The 20,084-nt window shown below is 44.1% G+C and overlaps 1 protein-coding gene across 1 annotated transcript; it reads left to right on the top strand.

Annotated features, from left to right (window-relative positions):
• The first annotated feature begins 6,669 nt into the window (after window positions 1-6,669).
• On the top strand, window positions 6,670-18,304 carry LOC146712874 (sodium/hydrogen exchanger 9B2-like). The gene is made up of 13 exons (XM_085445069.1): window positions 6,670-6,745; window positions 7,686-7,788; window positions 7,935-8,105; window positions 13,129-13,271; window positions 13,354-13,481; window positions 14,650-14,731; window positions 15,421-15,514; window positions 15,595-15,701; window positions 15,785-15,934; window positions 16,070-16,178; window positions 16,369-16,505; window positions 16,981-17,155; window positions 17,279-18,304. The coding sequence occupies exons 2-13, from the start codon at window positions 7,686-7,688 to the stop codon at window positions 17,362-17,364; spliced, it is 1,485 nt and encodes a 494-aa protein (XP_085301195.1). The 5' UTR covers window positions 6,670-6,745; the 3' UTR covers window positions 17,365-18,304.
• The last annotated feature ends 1,780 nt before the right edge of the window (window positions 18,305-20,084 follow it).

Here is a 20,084-nt window from a genome sequence, read left to right as displayed (position 1 = left end):
AGTTAGTTGTGTGGGTTGTAGAGGGTCCCTTCCCCAATAAATAAAGACAGAGAAAGTCTGTTAGCTGACAAAGACTGAGCACAGAAACCACACTTCGAGTGCAATTACAGTGTGTGAATGTGTTGCTTTGCTTTGCTCACAAAGTATTTCAAACACAAGATCAGTGCTAACAAATATTCTCTAAAAACCCAGGAGATCATTTAAATCCAAGCAAACTGTCTATGAACAGATGAAACCCACGACTCTGAGTGTGCTGCAAAGATCCCACCAAGAACAGAGGTGGAAATAACCTGAAGAAGGTACCACAGAAAAAGACGGCAGTGGGGGTATCATCATTGTTTAGGCCCACTTTGCTGTCCTGCAGTTGCAGTAAAAAAATATAAACATATGAAGCATTGCTCATTTACCAGCGTTGTCTTTTTCCATTACATGCTTTATAGACTGTATAGATAATGTCTACGACTGAAGTAGGCAGTACTTTGATTTTGCCTGGAAGAGTCGAATAATCCATAAAACCCGTGAGAGCACAACCAATCACAACACACAAATATCGTTTCCATGCATGGATGTTTTCAAACTGAAATGCAAATGCAAAAAATGTAGTATTTTTTTATCAAATATTTGTGTACGCCATATAGATGCGACACTCACAGTGGACTATGTCACAGCAAACAAAGAGCAGAGAGCCAAGAGCGACAAAGGTCCCTGCATTTCCGTTGTTTCTGTCATCGGGTTTAAAACACCAGGACATGACCACAAGTTTAATTCATACATAATAGAATATGCACAGTCATGAATATGCTGGCAGTGGTGCTGGTCACATCGCAGGCGCTACATGGAGTCACTACAACAGTCTAAATGAACAGGTTTGCAGGTCCAGGTCACTGCTGTGTGCATCTAAGCAGAGATGCCCAGACTGTTGACTTACAAGGAAGCACCTCAGCTGGGAGGCATCCACGAGGCATGATAGTCAGGTCCCTGAACCACTTCAGCAGGCTCCTGTGGATGTGGACAGCCTTCAGAGGCAGCTCATACCTGCAACCACAGCTCTCAGACAGGTAAGAGCAGATCAGTAAATCAGCAGCTTTGCATTCACATTCAGGTCTCTCTCGACCACAGATAGTTACAGTGCCCACATTACTGCAGACGCTGCACCGATCCATCCACCAGTCTCCTCCTTTCTCCCTCGCTCACAAACCCCAAGATACTTAAACTCCCTCATTGGGGCAGCATCTTACTCCCAGTCCAGAGTGCTGCTGCCGTCCTGTTGTTCACATCCTCAGTCTGGTAACCGCTGATTCTCCAAGCAAACATCTCAAACAAAACAAAGTAGAACGTCCAAACATCTTGTCTCACTTGGCGAGCATCACAAACAGTATTCGTCACAACTTCCTGACTCTTAAGAAGATAATACCCTGATGGTTTAATAGTTAGTTGCAGAAGCAAACCACTAATCCTCAGATACGGCGTGCGTGCACAGGTGTGGTTGTTGGATCACAAAGCAGTGGTTTCATCGTTTCATCGCGCCTCTCAGCTCTGATTTAACTCCTCACATGAACATTTCAGTTTCTACAAAAAGGTCAAAGCTGGCCGTCACCTCAGCACCTGCGCGCGGCGTGTTAACGTCAGGCGTCCAGTGTAAATGCTGCATGTGCGCACACACGGACACACACCTGCTATTATGTGTATGATAATGTTTGTGTCTGCTGCCCTGCAGCCTGGCATTAATACAGAGGACTCAGGGTTACTGCGACCTGTGTTCCCATAATGCCAGGCTTTACCACGCGTGTGTGTCTGTGTGTGACGTCTGTCATTCTGCACAGCGACAAACACAACAGAGTTAAAACCGTCTGTTGTTAACACGCGGCAGACACTCGCTTCCTCCGTCTCTTGTTGCTGCTTGATGACTAAGTCGCCTGCTGCTCTTTGTTCCAGTCACACAACTTTTCATCAGCTCAAGGTAAGAGCCTGAGAAAATGAGAATAATTCAGCTTTTATGGGTACGTGATGGGAAGTGTGTGAGGTTTCAGTGAAGCTGTCAGCTGGGACTGGAGGGAACATTTGTCCTTTGTTTTGGGTTTACGTGGAGATTTCTGTGATGGGCTGAAAAGACCTGAAGTGGAAATGGAGAGTAGTTGGACTATACTGTTTTACTTTTGCTTACGCACAATTAATGAAGCAGTGTGTTGATCAAGTACTGAGGCCAACTATTTATTTTACTTGAAATGCCAATTTTCACATTTTTAAGAGAAAAAACTGCATATTTATATATATGCATATATTATTTATATATATTATTTAAAAAAACAATTTCTATTAGAAATAAGTTAAAGCTTGCCTGATATGTCTTACTCCTGCATCACTGTATTTCCAGGTAAAACTGCACATTGTATGTAACTTTGCTTTTCTGAAGGCTTCAGTTATTAGTCATGCAGTAGATTAAGAGATTACAGTAAGGGTGGCATTAAAGATGAAAGATTTCCAAGTGTAAGCTTTTTCTAATCTGCTAAGTCTGGTAATCTATAGTGAGGATTATCAGCATGTTGACAATAACAATCATCAGCTGGCATTAAAACCTTTGAAGAAGTCACTCCGGGTACTTCTTGAGTTTGGACTTCTTTTCAGGTTCTTGGAGAAGTTTCACTGTTTATCCATCCAAGAGGTTTGTTCAGGTCTAAAAGCTGGTGGAGACTCTCAGGTATTTACTCGTTGTTGGAGAGTCACCTTGCAGAGGGTTCAACCCTATAATCATGAGAATCATTTGGGGTCACAGGGGCCAAGGTGGGAATCAAGGCGTGGGTCACTGAAGTGAATTTCTTATGAGTCGCTGATCGCTCTACAGTCATGTGAGGCATTGAGGCATTAGGAGCACATTGGCTAAGGTGTGAGTGGAGATTAAATTGGATGAGAAGGGATCTCAGGACAGCATTAAGTGGAATTTCTGGTGAAGCAGAGGTGGTGCGTTCACTGTCCACCGCAGTCTTGGGATAGCCTGTCTGCCTGCAAAAAGCTGATGTCAGATGGAGGCGGTGCACAAATGGAGGCCTGTATGTGGACCGACTAGTGTGTGCGTCACTCTTGCTTGTACTGCTGTTGGTCCATTCATCAACCGCAGAGAAGAGCGAAAGGGTTGCAGCGGGCAGATTTGATTGGTAACAACAATGAAAAGTGTCCGTGATTAAAGGTGTTGGTGGGACTAAAGTGCACCTACTTACATGATTACAGGGCGGCTCTGCGAGTCTCTGGACCGCCTGCAATGTGTCCATGAGCCTTTAGAACGGAAATATCCTCTCAGATGAAATGTGGAACATCTTTATTAAAATTTTAAAAAGGTGAATGAAACAAGGATTTAGATGAGGATTTTCTGAATGGTCACACAAAGTAAACTGACACCGTCCATTAAGACGTTTTAAAAAGTTTATTTGGGTGCTCATTTTGTTCATGATTTCCATGACATTTTCACTATTCTTACTTGAATAGACTGATTGGACTTCAATGGCATTTAGCATTAAGGACTTTGTTAGTTTGAAATCAGACTTATTTGAAATATTTAAATGTGGCTCCTCACATATATGAGAAGAAATGCGTGATTGTTTCAGATGATGGATGAAGAGGCCACCAAGCGTTACCTTCGGGTGAGCGACGTTGGGCTGCAGCAGGAACAGGCTGAGGTACCACCGACTGTTCACATCACACAAAACATCCACCTATTAAAACCACACACGTGGAGTCACGTGGCCTACAACTTTATCTTTCCTTCTATTTCTGCTCTGACATGGTAAAGAAAACACAACTGCTCCAGCCATCAAACTAGCCCAGTACGTGTGACCAGTTTGTCATCCAAGACTGGAGATGGTCACTTTAACGTCTGTTTGAGATAACAAACTGACAGGGTGCTTCTTCTGTACCTGTGAAATCTCTCCCACACCACTGGCAGCTTGAACAGGTGATGTAAGGCAGGATGGATCCACGCTCTGACCCTGCCTGAATGTTGCAACAGAAACTGAGACTCATTAGACCAGGAAATGTTTGTCCAACCGTCTACTGTCCAATTTTGATGAGTCTGTGAATTGTAGCTTTAGTTCTTAGCTCTCTGGAGTGCACCCAGTGCAGACTTCTGTTGACTGTTAGCTTCAAAGTTCAACACGCTGTGCATTCAGAGGTGCTCTTCTGCATGCCTTTGATCTAGCGTTGCCTTCTTGTTAGCTTGAAGCAGTCTGACCTCTGACATCACTGAGGCATTTTCATCCAGAGACTTGAAGACCATTGGATGTTTTCAGATGATTCTCTGTAAACCTTAGAGTTGGCTGTGTGGGAAAAATCCCAACAGATCAGCAGTTTATGAAATACTCTGATAACCAAAGTCTCTTTGAGTTTCAGCAGGTCATCTTGAGTCGTCACCAGTGACTTGCTGATGTAATATTTGCATTCATGAGCAGTTGAACAACTGAATAACTGGCACAAGTTTCCTGACTGACAGTAAAACAAGTGAGTGAGAATAAGGACCAGAGAGACCTGCCTGAGCTGTTGTAGCCTCAAAGCCAGACTTAACTATTAACTATGAATATGGGAATGCAGAGGCCAAAAACCAACAGCGACTCAAAGCAGAGCTAATAAATGACCAGGAGTCATTGACCTGGAACTTGAAATGCTGACGGGCTTATGATCAGATGGATACCTCTGTTCAAGAAAAGAGGGCAGAGGATCTAAGACTATTGATAGTAAATCATAAACCATGTCTGCCATATATGCACTAAACAAACAAACACAATGTGTGACACTTGAAATACAATAGGTTGACAACACTTTGTGTAAAGCAGGATTTCTTACGTATTTCATAGTTTTAATGCAGCGTGTTGATATTTCACTCCTCCACCGTCCACCTCCAGTTGGCCCTTGGCGCTTCAGTAAAGGTCATTTTAACCATGTAAAGTGAATGAAGGCCGGAGCAGTAATGCCACATGTCACAGTGGACCAATGTATGGCAACGACAGATCATAAAACAATTAACAGATTTAGAGGTACAGATAAGCTGCTATTTGGTCATAAAAAGTTGTTAAGTTCATGAAATTGGATCACCAAACATTAAACACCCGTGTACTTGTTCGGTTATTCTTAGAAACAAAGTCAGCTTTACGTGCATGGCTGTCTGTCACATTTAAGCTGTAAATCACCGATGTGGCTGCAGAGTGTTTAGAAATCATCAAAGTTCTTCTGAAAACATAAAAGGTTGGATACATCAACTGGAAACCAGTGGACTTTAGACATTAGTGAGCGTCCAGAGCCATAAAATGTCGAATGTTGACATTTTTCATGATCTGTATGTGTGTGTGAGAGGTGGGATAGTGTATCTGCTCGTTTAGTGACTGATGGGATGAAACAATAACTGTTTGTCTAGTAAACAGACAAACAGGAGGAAAACAAACAGGAATAGGTGTGCGTTCCTCTTTGACATGTGCTCACTCAGTCTCACGGTGGAGGCGTGGCCTTCCACAGGTTAGTGGGGCAAATGGGCAGACCAACAACAACCAATACCAGCACACCATAATGAACACACCCCAGTTTCTTGGCTGCGTTATCTGACTTTTAGGAGGTATGTCAGTAAGGAAGCCATCACACGACCCAATCAGAGATTACACCACACAACTAAGTCACAATATTCAATAAAGGTTTTTGACCTTGGTAGTCATACAATATAGTAATGAAAAAAATAATCACTGACAAGTTTTTGCAGCACGAGTCCAATTAATGTACTTGGTTCACAGCAGTTTGGTGCCTCTGCAGACGTTGTACTAACCTGCAGGAATGAGGTGGCTGGCCTTGTACTAGTCAGACTTTTAAAGCATGACTTTACTCAAAAACTGCGAAAGTAACTTTGTGGTATTTGGTTTATAGGTGATATATATGTTGCAGGAAGCTGGATAAGTGGTTTAAATAATGCATGGATTTTTAAGATGTAATACAGAAGAGAGTTGACCCCATATGTTATGAGCTTGTTGGCACCTTCTGATCCTCCAAAGATGAGGCTTGTTATATATCTAAAGGGTGACCATAAATTTTTCCATCAGGGCTTTCCAGCTTTGAAATGACCAGCCTGAGGAGATAAGGCTCACAGAAGTATTGGTGTTTTGCTGTGATTGAATCCTTTATGATCTTTTACTGCCTTTGATTGTCTTTTTGAAATCAGCTTTCAATTATTTTACAGTGCTCTCTGTTTTTGGTGGTTCTTCCATACCAGTTTTATTTCTCTTTACTTTTTTTTTTTGGTTTTCCTATTTCTTTCTGTTCATCTCATCACTTAAATGTTATAATAAAATTATTACTATTTTTAAAAAGATCTCTGAACACGAACAAAGTCCTGCATCTCTAAATCAGCAGTCTTTTGCCAACTTTTAAAGAAAATCTAGGAAGTATTGAGGAAAACATAAAGAGCAAACAGAGTAACTTCTAGGGCCTTAGTAATTCGTCAACCATTGAAATTCACCTGCTTCAAGAGGTTTGGCTGAAGAGGACAAAGGACAAAACCCTACAGCCCATGTCTTTAAACCCATTCTATCTCTCTCTCTCTCTCTCTCTCTCTCTCTCTCTCTCTCTCTCTCTCTCTCTCTCTCTCTCACTTTTGTACACATGCACGTTTCTGGTAAAGGTAGGGAGTAAAGTTCAGGCTGGTCAAGAGGACAGAGAGATCACCGTCCTACCCCGGAGGAAGGCGGAGGAGCCGGAGGAGCCGGACGACACGACCACGGTGAGTGTGATTCACCTCTGAGCTCTGAGAAAGGCCGTCTATTTATAGAAACCATATGCAAGTGTTGGGGCTCTGTAATTTTTAAGGTTTAGACTGAATGTAGGTGGACAGATGAGAACTGCAGCTAACCTCTGGGCAGTGGGCTCTACATGTGAAAATATGTGTAAAACACTTTGGAGTCAGAGTGAAGGAGACCAGCATGCATACAAGGAAAAAAAAAAAAAAAAAAAGACCAAGCATTGTTGTTATTAAGGCAGTTTCTACCCATTTATTGGGAATTTTCCTTTCCAAATGTTAGAACATAAGAATTCCAAGGACAAAATTCATATAAGACAGTTAATTTGAAGGGTAACACCTTATAGTTACTGAATCTGTGCTCTTTTAGCAACTACAGATGGATCGAATGCAACCTCACTCTAATGAAACCTCAGCAACCTGGTTGTAGTTGAGGGTTTAAAGTTCTCATGAATATTAATGATAATAAAGTTTGTGGTTTAGGCGTTGTGTCATGTAAGTGCTTAGTCACACAAGTGTAGAGACTGGTTGGCGATGTCCTAGAAACAGTCCGTTGCTAGGGAAAAATGAAAATTCACCATCTGGTTGCTGGAGTTTGCTGGCAGACACTGTTTAACTTATTGCTGAAGACTCAGTAGGTCACTGCGCTGACCGAGAGAAAGGCCGGTATAAAAATGGAAATGAAAAAATGTATATTTCCCAAACAGCTGGTCAGTGGTTGCTAGCTGTCTCTAGGTGAAATAAGTTGCAAGTTGTAGGTTGCAGCAAAAATGAAAACGTTTTTCTTGAAAGACAAATGTTCTACATTTGGCAATAGTTCAGACAAGCTGGCGTCTTCTATGCAAACTACTGGTGTCTGCAGCAATCTGTTGCTGTGACCAAATGAATGATGAATATCAGAAACTGAAAAACATCTAATGAACAGATGAAGACGCCATCATCTGACTCTTCCTGCTGCGCGTCCTGTATCAGTCTGAAGGACAGATGTCCTCGACCTCGGGGAATCATCAACCTGCTCATCACCAAAGGTAACGAACACTCATGATGCCTGTGTGTTTGTATAAGGTAACATCCTCAACTATGTGTCTTCATTAAATACTCTACCTGACCAGCAGCACTGTGTAAATGTGTCCTGTCACACTGAATCTTAATGGGATGTCACATCTGCTTGCAGTGTGTTTGTTTGCTCTGCTGTTCGGAGTCGTCTGGACCATCACGGGAAAAGAGTGTTTACCTGGAGGGAACCTGTTCGGCATCATCATCCTCTTCATCTGTTCCGTGCTGGGAGGGAAGCTGGTGGGAATGATCCAACTGCCCACACTGCCCCCCTTCCCTCCACTGCTTGGTACAGCCCAATCACTCATTCCTTTTATAGTTTAAGCAAGTAGAGCTGGGCGATATGAGATTTTTTCATATCACGATATGTTTTTTTCATTTCAGGCGATAACGATATCTATCACGATATAAGCCAAATAACTATATTTGTAAGATTTAAATGTGCCGTTGCGCACAAGTAAAATGTGAAATAATCAGCAGCTTGTTTTGATTTAAATATTTATTTCCCATAATAAGTTCAACAGGGCAGATGTACTTAAAATGAGGCTTCAGTTTCAGATAAATAAAGGCAAATATTACAAACTACACAAAAGGTAGCCGCTAAAGCATTTAAGTTTCAAAATAGAACTCCTCCTTGAATCGCTACCTTATCATGGTGGAGGGGTTTGTGTGTCCCAGGGATCCCAGGGGCTATGTTGTCTGGGGGCTTTGCCCCCTGGTAGGGTCTCCCATGGCAAATTGGTCCTGGGTGAGGGACCAGACAAAGAGCGATTCAGAAGACCCTTATGAAAAGATTATCGAGGGAACAGTTTACCCTGCCCGGGATAGGGTTACCGGGGCCCCGCCCTGGATCCAGGCCCGGGGAGGGTGCCCGAGGGCGAGCGTCTGGTGGCCGGGCCTTAGTCCATGGGGCCCGGCCGGGCACAGCCCGAAGAGGAGACATGGGCCCATCCTCCCGCAGGCCCACCACCCGCAGGAGGCGCCATAGGGGTCGGGTGCATTGTGTGCCGGGTGGCGGCCAGGAGTGGAGGCCCTGGTGGACTGACCCCCGGCTGCCAAGACTGGCAATAGGGACATGGAATGTCACCTCTCTGGTGGGGAAGGAGCCTGAGTTAGTGCGTGAGGTTGAGAGATACCGGCTAGAAGGTGCTCCACCTGGAGACTCTGTTGTCCTGCTGGGAGACTTCAATGCTCACGTGGGTAACGACAGCGAGACCTGGAGGGGCGTGATTGGGAGGAACGGCCTCCCTGAACTGATCCCGAGCAGTGCTTTGTTATTGGACTTCTGTGCTAATCACAATTTGGCCATAACGAACACCCTGGTCGAACATAAGAGTGTCCATAAGTGCACGTGGCACCAGGACGCTCTAGGCCGTAGGTCGATGATCAATCTTGTAATCGTATCACCAGACCTGCGACCATATGTTCTGGACACTCCGGTAAAGAGAGGGGCTGAGCTGTCAACTGATCACCACCTGGTGGTGAGTTGGATCAGGTGGCGGGGGAGGACGCTGGACAGACCTGGTACACTTAAACGCGTAGTGAGGGTGTGCTGGGAACGTCTAACAGAGGCCCCAGTCCGCGAGATCTTCAACGCACACCTCCGGCAGACCTTCAACAGCATTCTGAGGGAGACTGGGGACATTGAGTCCGAATGGACCATGTTCAGCGTCTCCATTGCCGAAGCTGCTGCATTGAGCTGCGGCCGCAAGGTGGTTGGTGCCTGCCGCGGTGGTAATCCCCGAACCAAATGGTGGACACCAGAGGCCAAGGGAGCCACCAGGCTGAAGAAGGAGTCCTATCGGGCTTGGTTAGCCTGTGGTACTCCGGAGGCAGCCGACAGGTATCGACAGGCCAAGCGGAATGCGGCTCGGGCAGTGGCTGAAGCAAAAATTCGGGTGTGGGAGGAGTTCGGAGAGGCCATGGAAAAAGACTTTCGGACTGCCTCGAAGAGATTCTGGCAAACCATCAGGCGTCTCAGGAGGGGAAAGCGGTGCTCCACCTGCACTGTGTATAGTGCTGGCGGAGCGCTGCTGACGTCGACTGAGAAAATTGCCAGGCGGTGGAAGGAATACTTCGAGGACCTCCTTAATCCTACTGACACGTCTTCCGAGGAGGAAGCAGAGTCTGGGGATGAGGGGAATGACCCGCCAATTTCCGGGGGCGAGGTCACTGAGGCAGTTAAACAACTCCTTGGTGGCAGAGCCCCTGGTGTTGATTAGGTCCGCCCCGAGTTCCTGAAGGCTCTGGACGTTGTAGGGCTGTCCTGGTTGACACGCCTCTGCAATGTTCAGGGGCAGTACCTGTGGACTGGCAGACCGGGGTGGTGGTCCCCATCTTTAAGAAGGAGGACCGGAGGGTGTGTCCCAACTACAGGGGGATCACACTCCTCAGCCTCCCTGGGAAAGTCTATGCCAGGGTGCTGGAAAGGAGAGTTCGTCCGCTAGTCGAACCTCGGATACAGGAGGAACAATGCGGTTTTCGTCCTGGTCGCGGAACACTGGACCAGCTCTTTATCCTCTCCAGGATACTTGAGGGTGCATGGGAGTTTGCCCAACCAGTCTACATGTGTTTTGTGGACTTGGAGAAGGCATTCGACCGTGTCCCTCGGGGTGTCCTGTGGGAGGTGTTGCGGGAGTATGGGGTGTCTGGCCCATTGCTACGGGCCATTCGATCCCTATACAACCGTTGCAAGAGCTTGGTTCGCATTGCCGGCAATAAGTCGGACTCGTTCCCGGTGGGTGATGGGCTCCGCCAGGGCTGCCCTTTGTCTCCGGTTCTGTTCATAATTTTTATGGACAGGATTTCTAGGCACAGCCAAGTGGCGGAGGGCTTTCGCTTTGGTGGCCTCAGAATCTCATCTCTGATATTTGCGGATGATGTGGTTCTGTTGGCTTCATCGGGTGAGGGCCTCCAGCTCGCACTGGAACGGTTCGCAGCCGAGTGTGAAGCAGTGGGAATGAGGATCAGCACCTCCAAATCTGAGGCCATGGTTCTCAGCCGGAAAAGGGTGGAGTGCCCACTCCGGGACGGGGATGAGTTCCTGCCCCAAGTAGAGGAGTTCAAGTATCTCGGGATCTTGTTCGTGAGTGATGGGAGAAGGGAGCCGGAGATCGACAGACGGATTGGGGCTGCAGCTGCAGTAATGCGGACGCTGCACCGGTCCGTTGTGGTGAAGAGGGAGCTGAGTGTAAAAGCGAAGCTCTCAATTTACCGGTCGATCTACGTCCCTACCCTCACCTATGGCCACGAGCTGTGGGTAGTGACCGAAAGAACGAGATCGCGGATACAAGCGGCAGAAATGAGCTTCCTCCGAAGGGTGGCTGGCCTCTCCCTTAGAGATAGGGTGAGAAGTTCGGCCATCCGGGAGGGGCTCAGAGTAGAGCAGCTGCTGCTCCACATCGAAAGGAGCCAGCTGAGGTGGTTCGGGCATCTGACAAGGATGCCCCCTGGGCGCCTCCTGGGTGAGGTGTTCCAGGCATGTCCCACTGGGAGGAGGCCCTGGGGCAGACCCAGGACACGCTGGAGAGATTATATATCTCGGCTGGCCTGGGAACGCCTTGGTGTTCCCCTGGATAAGCTGGAGGAGGTGGCTGGGGAGAGGGAGGTCTGGGCCTCTTTGCTTAGGCTGCTGCCCCCGCGACCCGGCCTTGGATAAAGCGGATGAAGATGGATGGATGGAATAGAACAAACAAAACAGACTACTAAATTGTCAGGTCCACTTAGAAACAAAATATTAATTCTAAAAATAAATCTTAGCTTATTTTACAGAAGAAGAGACAAAATTGACTAACTTATTTAATATAGCTTTGGAAGCGCTGTCTGAGAGAAATGTTTATATCCAGGGAGTTGGTAACGAGGATTCATTACCTTAATTAGCTGCTTGAATCCTTCATTGTCGACCGTGTTTATTGGTAGCATGTCTTTAGCAAGACAGTAAGCCATGGCATTCGTTATGTTGCTATGTCTCTTAGCTTTTTTGTCATATGGTAAGACGCCGGAGAAAGCCGACTCAATTGATTGCTTCGCAGGGATTCCCCCAGTTGTTTTCGATGATGAATTAGTGCTTTCAGTCAGAGATTGAGCGTGCTCTAGTGGGTGGCACTGCTTCAGTGATAAAAAAGGTTTGTTGTATTTCCAGACTTTGTGGGAACATGCTTTCGGCACAATTTACAGTGCGCGTTACTGTTTTTTGTCAGACTTGAAATAGCCGAAATACCTCCACACTATGGAACTTCTCTTGCCTTTCCTTTCGACAATCTCTCCGGCATCCGTCATCTGTGTTCTCTTCGGTAACCTTCGGTCACGCTCTCGGTTGATTTTTCTCTAGTCGGCACACTCATTTCCTCCATTACCCGGCCGCTGGCTGCTTTCCAAACAAATACACATGTGCGGCTTGGCACTTGAGCTGTACGTAACAAGTTAGGTGACATGACGCTGCGGCTGTGATTGGTTCGGCTCTGCGCTGCTTAATTTGAATTGGCTATTCATTTTTTATAAGAGAGGAAGAGAGAGAGAGATGAGGTCTATCGCAATAGTTTCATTTTTCTATCGGGAAAAGTTATTTCGCAATACATATCGTTATCGTTTATCGCCCAGCTCTAGTTTATAAAATCTGTGTTAAGAGCCTCTGATGTAGATCTTCCCAGCAGCTATGCTTGTGTGTCTGTGATGTGCTGCAATATGCAGCATAAACAGTAGAGAGTGGTTTGTGCTCTCTCTTGGAGTTCATCCATTCTCCTTGAGTCAATTAAAAGAGAAAATGGTGACATTAGAAGTAAGCAAAAATGCAAAGGTGGAAGCACTGGACCAATCACTGCTTTGAGGAGACGTAGGTCCATTTGATGATGATTTAATAAGACAGTGATTAGGTAGAACTTTATAATACAGCATATGGCTGTAATTCCCCTGGAATTAAATTGATTCTCTGTGTGTTTTATCTGAAATTTTATCTTGGCCATTTGAATAGTGATACACACCAACATAATAAGAAATCAAAAAGGCAAAGCGAATCCCCTTAATAATAAAGCCTGCATCTCTAAAAGTACAGCATAGTGTAAATTACTTAAATATTGATACACTACTTAAAATTACTGTAATTATTTTTTTTAATTCCAGTAAAACACGAATTGTTACCCCTTTATTATAACATACTGTATTTGCCAGGAAGCATTTGTAGATAAAAAGAATTTAATTGTAATTTCAGATGCATGTTGAATCATTGTATTTTGCTAGCACAGATTATGTTAGCTGGGGTACTTACAGGTGTGGCAACCATGTAAAAACCTGTGTATGTGTGTGCGTGCGTGTAGGTATGCTGCTGGCGGGTCTGCTATTGCGTAATGTTCCTTACATAACGGACGCCATCTTCATCGACACTCACTGGTCTGCAGCTCTGAGGAACATCGCCTTGTCCATCATCCTGACCAGGGCTGGTCTGGGCCTCAACCCTGAGGTACGTGTACATTTAAATATCAGTCTAAGTTAAGTTGCACACAAAATCAAATGCAGTCTCTTAACTCTGTGTTTGCATGCAGGCTTTAAGTCGACTGAAAGCAGTGTGCGTACGTGTTGCAGTTGGACCCTGTATGGTGGAAGCCTGCATTGTTGCTGTGGTTTCTCACTTCCTGCTGGGTCTGCCATGGGTTTGGGGTTTCATACTGGGGTAAAGTGCACACACACACACACACACACACACACACACACATAGGGATGGGTACCGGTATCCGGTGCCATGATGGCACCGGTTCTGACATAAACGGTAGTAACCAGACCGAAAAGCAGCGCACATTTCGGTGCTTTTTTTTCCTGACCTGTGATACACTTTGAATTCTAGCCAATCATTTTACGTTTCCGAGGATAGTGGGCGGGCCCAGGTACGTAGGTTCTTTTAGAGCAGAGCTACAGATTAAAAATGCCCAAGGCGAAGCGGTCAAAAGTCTGGCTGTACTTCACAGCAAAATATACAAACTCAGCAGCCTGCAACAAGCGCCTTAAGCTGATACTGTGATACTGTCAAAGGAGGTAACACCTCAAATCCGATGAAACACCTGGCGACGCATAGCGTTTTTTTTTTAAAAGCCGAGAAATGCGCCGTATTTGATAGCTTGCTGCGAGACCTCACACCGAGCACATCTACTGTGGGTGTGGTGCCTGTTATCGGACCCGGAGTTAGCAACATCCCCCAAAAACACAAACAGGAGAGTCCTGGCCCCTAGCCCTGCCAGTGTAGCAGAAATGATGAGGATGATGATGCAGCAGCATCCGTTCTTCTTTGTGTGAGTAGCTTCATGTTGTTCGTGTGTAATTTACGTTGAGTAGGCTAACCACGTTATTACATTAATGCATGTAAGGTGAACTAGCAAACATCATCATAGCTACATGCGGCTGTCTTCTTGTTTGATGGCAGATACTCCCTTCACCCTGGCCAAAAAGGCTAAAATGACCAAAGAAAAAGTGGAAAACCGCTAAACATGAGAAGTTTTTGGACAAAGTTTGTATTTATTCCATTGTTTAAGCACTGCTTCCAGCCAAGAGTGATACCATATATGCACTATAGCTGCAGAAAAGGCTAACATTGTTATCTTTTTACAAAAAGAACAGCTGAACATGAGAGGTTTTTGAATTTTGTGTTCTCTATTATTTAAGCACCGGTTTGAGCACCGTTTAAGCACCAGCACTGTTTCAAAAGTACCGGTTTGGCACCGGTATCGGATAAAACCTAAACGATACCCATCCCTAGACACACACACAGAGCCATTTCTTTCTGTATGACTAGATTCAAAGTAAGTAAAGCGACACTCATTGTGCCTGTGATATTTGTGTTTGTGCAGTTTTGTACTGGCTGCCGTTTCTCCAGCAGTTGTTGTTCCTTCAATGCTGCTTCTGCAGAGAGAAGGATATGGAGTGGAGAAGGTAAATTATCACCCGTTACTATCATCACTACATTTGACTGATGAAAGGTTCATCCTGCCACAAGGGGCAGCGTATGGGTGGAAAAACAGATGAGCCTGAGATGAATCTATAGACATGACACATCATCTGTGTAGGCTTATGCAGAGCAAGTATAAAATAAAAATAACAGCAGAACCACCTGCAGGACTGTAAACATTACATAACAATTGACACCATTAATAAAATCAATATAGGGGCCTCTAGAGATCCTCGAGCTCCATCAACACATTCTCAGTGATTGCTAAGCTTCCTAATCATGCTCTACCCCCTTTACAAGAACCCACAGTGACCTCTAGGAGACCCACAGTGGTCCTTAATACCTCATACAAAGTCACTAAAGCCAGCTTAAGCAACACTTGAAACTTTGATAGGATACTGATTAAGTAGCAATACTCTTCTAAAAGCGTTGTACACCTTATTGGTTTTCACAACAACCCCAATACCTATAATACACCACTAGAATCCCTTCAGCTATTTCTCAAAGCGTTTAATCACTTCAAGTCTATTTAAAGGAAGGGAAAGCATCACCAAAAAGATCTAGGGCTCCTCCAGTAAAGCTCCTCAAACCCAAGAGCTTCCATGGGAGTCAAGAAAGAGCAAGTCTTCTGCTCTAATATGAATCTTTAATGTCACTGTGTGTTGTTCTTCAGGGAATCCCCACCCTCCTGATGGCTGCTGGAAGCTTTGATGATATTCTCGCCATAACAGGATTCTCTACTTGTTTGGGAATCGCCTTCTCTACAGGTCAGACAAAATGTTTCTGTCCTGTGCTGTTCAGTTTGTTCTTTTCTAGTCTACATGGTCTCGTTGTGTTTGTCCTGCAGGTTCTACATGGATGAACATACTGAAGGGTCTGCTGGAGGTGGTGGGAGGCATCGTAGCTGGTATGATCCTGGGCATGTTCTTGTACTGCTTCCCCAGCAATGACCAGGTCTGACATTTTTATATTAATATGATTTTTCCTTTTTTAATTGTTCATAAAATGTGTCTTTAATATCTCCTGTCTGATCGCAGGAGGATCTGGTATTGAGGAGGACCCTCATGTTGCTGGGTCTGTCCACATTTTCAGTCTTCTTCAGTCATGTTATAGGTTTTGCTGGAGCTGGAGGTCTCTGTACACTGGTGCTGGCTTTCCTGGCTGCACTGGGCTGGAAGACTGAAAAGGTATCATATATCAGGATCACTTTAACCTGCCTCCTGCCCCTTGGATTTTGTCATGTTTACCCTAAATCAACATGTCTTTTAATGGCTGGCACCATGGAATGTGGTTAATCCAGGTATCTCTAACTTCACAATCAGGCACCAGTAGCAGAAATGGTGGGTCGGTCATGGGATGTATTTCAGCCACTTCTCTTCGGTCTGATTGGAGCTGAGATCACGATTAAAGCACTCAGCCCAAGTACTGTGGGTAAGAACATTATGCTACCAGTATATTTCAGTTAGACTTTGCTCCATTTGTGTCTAGATTTTGTTCTCAGTTACTAGGAGCCCAGTGGGCCCAGTAATCAAAGAGCTTTAACCTGCAGAGCAAAACATTTCACTGCTTGAGGAAATTTAAGATATTGGTTTCCTCTTTGTTGTTGTGTCTATGCCCTTAGGTCTGGGTATGGCCTGCATTCTTATTGGTCTGGTGATCCGTCTACTTGTCACCTTCCTGTTGGTTCATTACGGAGGATTCAGCTTAAAAGAGAAGCTCTTCATTTCTGTGGCCTGGCTGCCTAAAGCTACTGTGCAGGTCTGTGAGTGTGTAATCCTGATATTAGACTGCTAGAAGATATTCATTTTTCAAGAATAGTGTGCCCGACTTTATTAAACCAGAACTAGAAGCACCTCAGACTTATCCGGAAACTTCTGCATAAAGCCTCTAAACACTCCTAAAATGCCACTGGTGGTCAAAACAGCTACTAAGATATCATATAGATTTTTCTTTGTAACCACTGAAATCATTAGATTGTAATGGTGTTGATTAGCTACCTACATGGCTCCTGAATTCTCTTTATTGACTTCGAAAACCTAAATTACTACAATAACCACGCAAAGAAGTTCTAGTTCGCCATTAGTTATGATCTAAAGGCCTTTAGATCTAGATGACTAAGAACTAAAAAAGTACCGTTGTTTCCCTTAAAACCACCTCTGTGATCTTAACGATAAACTCCTTCATTGTTAATCTGCACTTCTCCTGAGCAGTTATTTATGTCTGTATGTGCTAGGCTGCCATTGGCTCCAAGGCATTGGACATGGCGAGGGAGGAAGGGGACGAGGCCTTAATTAAGTTTGGTTTGGACGTGCTAACATTAGCGGTGTTAGCCATCTTGACCACAGCTCCAGTTGGTGCACTGGGTATCGGACTGGCAGGACCACGTCTCCTGGCCCGGCAGGTCAAAGGTCAGCAGGCATACACATCTGCACACTGTGTAGTGGCTTACATCACTGAACAGTGTCAGATGTAGTCATATGTAAACAACATATGTCTTTTCTTCCCCTTTCTAAAAATCCCGACCTCAGCAGAAGAGACGGAAGGTGGAGCTACACCATCTTACCGCAACGGGGTTGTTCAAGAAAAAGACAACGGGACTCTCGAGAGCAAGCTATGAAGCATCTGAGTGGAAAAACTGACTATACAAAACTGTATATACAATATATATATATATATGTCCACACATTATGTAAATCATAAACAGAATTTAGCTGCGGTTCATTTATATAAACTGGCTGTCAATATCTTCTATTTTCTCATATGCTCAGGTTAGAAACTGTAAATGTGCAAATGTTTGTGTAGTGTACTATACTGATATTTATGCATTTTGGTAAAGTGCAATGATTGATTTTACATTACACTCAGATTATGTTATCAGCTCATTAGCAGTGACAGAATCTATATTATGAATTAATTTCTGGCTAGCTAGTGTTAACATAAAGCGTATTTGCCACACCAGGTTTCATTTTCTTACTTCATTTTTTATTTTCTTCTGTTTGTCTGTTGCATAAGTGAAGTACAGCTGAGGTCATTCATCATATGGGGACTGGCAGATAGTTTAGCTAGCATGCTAATCTGATGTGTTGGAGTTTAGATATGGTGGAGTAACAAAGGCAGACTTGATGCTGGAGGTCAGGTCTTTAAACTGACATCACATTCTTTCTGGTGTCAGGTTTGGTTATAAGAAGCTAAAATGTTCATTTTTACTGTTTTGTGTGCTTAAAACATGGTTATTTACAAGAGTAATTAATGGCAGTAACAGATAGCTTCATTAAACAGCTTCAAATGTGCAAGTGACTAATCTTAACTGGGTGGGTAATCTATTGTCTAATGACATTTTCAAAGATATATTAATATATTCTTAGATAATACTCATACAAAATAATCTGAATGTTTATCTTTGAGACACACTTCATTACACGCACGGCTGCCAGCCTGGAAGCTTGTATCAGTAATCGTGTAATCATTAAGCATGCTGTAATTGTGTGATGTCCTATTGATCAGCTGTAATTTACATGTGCAGCTTTAATTCAAAGCTCAATAAATATTTATCAATAAAGTTAGAATATTAAAAAAGGTTTCTCTTTTGTATGCATCAAGACTACATGCTATTTACTTAAGTTATGGCAGCTAGAACCACACAATACAGTCTTAATTGGTAACTAAGGTTTTAGGTTCTGCTGGGATGACATGACGAAGCTATGACACACGTATCTGAACTGTTTATGAGCTCACATGGCCACATTCACCACAGATGTCAGTGTGTCATGATTCTTAGGGCACAGTTATCTACAGTACCAGCCTGCACCATGGATCCATGCTTGATCTGATGTGTTTGATTGTCACACTTTGTGTCTGGCCAGTGAGTTGAGCATTTACCATTTCTCCTTCACTCTGTGGTTCAACTGATCCAAGTGATTCCACCTAAGATTACGTTGGTGATTGTGAAGGTAAGATCTCCTGATGCTTTTCCTCTCAGCTGGATGTGTGTTTTGGATTTTCTACTGAAAAACTAATGATAGTCCCATGATTGGTATCAAGTTGGCCCTAAATATGAAAAACATGACATGTACTTTAGTTTCTTACTCAAATCCTTGTCCACCAGCTGCTGCCTGAACACACTGAAATTTAATGGATGTGGAATGAGCCTTTTAACAACCACCAAGTTTCAAGCAACTCATCTAGAGCTGGAGTTTTATTTTAACTGTGTAAATGGGCCTAACCCTAATGAGGGATTCATGGCAGCATTGTGTTTCTTTGCAAAAGTATTTGGTTAAAAGAGTGAAGAATTCTAAGTATATAGCCAGCTGTGTGTAGTCAAAAAGCCCACACCCATACAAACCCAGTGATAAAAGTATCCATTGCTTTAATGCAGATTGTTTCATTTGGTTGTTTGCTTTTTGAGTAGATGTTGTGAACAGGAAACGAGCAAAAGCCGAGTTAATGCTAAGAAAACAAGCATACTGCAAATTGTGAAAAACAAGTGTGGTGTGGATATGATTAAAATGCAATAATGCCACCTAGAGGAATTTCAACGTAGGAAATATAAACGGTAAATGGCCTGTATTTGTACAGCACTTTACTTAGTCCCTAAGGACCCCAAAGCGCTTTACACATTCAGTCACACACACATTCACACACTGGTGATGGCAAGCTACGTTGCAGCCACAGCTGCTCTGGGGCGCACTGACAGAGGCGATTTTCAAACAAACCGACTAGAAGATGAAAATACACAGAGGCAGTCTGGTTTCAGTATTAAGATACCTTTAAGATATTCGCTTTTTTCCTTAAACAATTTCAGCATGGATCACAATAAAAGATGAGTGTGGGAGGGCCATCCTATAGTAGAGTCCCAAATTACGCAAAACAGCCTAATATTGAGCTGGACTAACAGCGAGGACCATTAGAGGAAAATCACATTGTTATGTTCATTTTGATCAATGTTGTCATTGTTGCACTTACACTTGTAAACCTTGCCTTAAACTGCATGTTTAGATATTCTTCTGTTCCTCCCCTACACATCGAAGCAATTGGCTATAGTGTTAAACTGCAGGCACACTCCAATCTAAAGGTTCTGGTTGTCTTCTCTGTAAAGGATGATCACTCTTAGCCATAGTGAACCATTAAAGTTGAGCCATATAAAGGGTGAGAGGAGATGACCCTTTGTGATCAGCAGGATGTCACACACACACACACACACATGCTCGCACATGCATAAACACGCACACACACATACACACGCACACATGCTCGCACACAGTGCTTTAACTGTTATGACACACCATTTATGGTTTTACAATGGGGGGTTGTTTCATTTCAACCAGCGGGGCTGCAAGC

This window comes from Copadichromis virginalis, linkage group LG3 (assembly GCF_057382275.1).
Source record: "Copadichromis virginalis isolate Kocher_CV1m ecotype Utaka linkage group LG3, C_Virginalis_male_GT1.1, whole genome shotgun sequence".
In the NCBI taxonomy this organism is placed as follows: domain Eukaryota; kingdom Metazoa; phylum Chordata; class Actinopteri; order Cichliformes; family Cichlidae; genus Copadichromis; species Copadichromis virginalis.
This window is presented reverse-complemented; position numbering and strand designations above follow the sequence as displayed.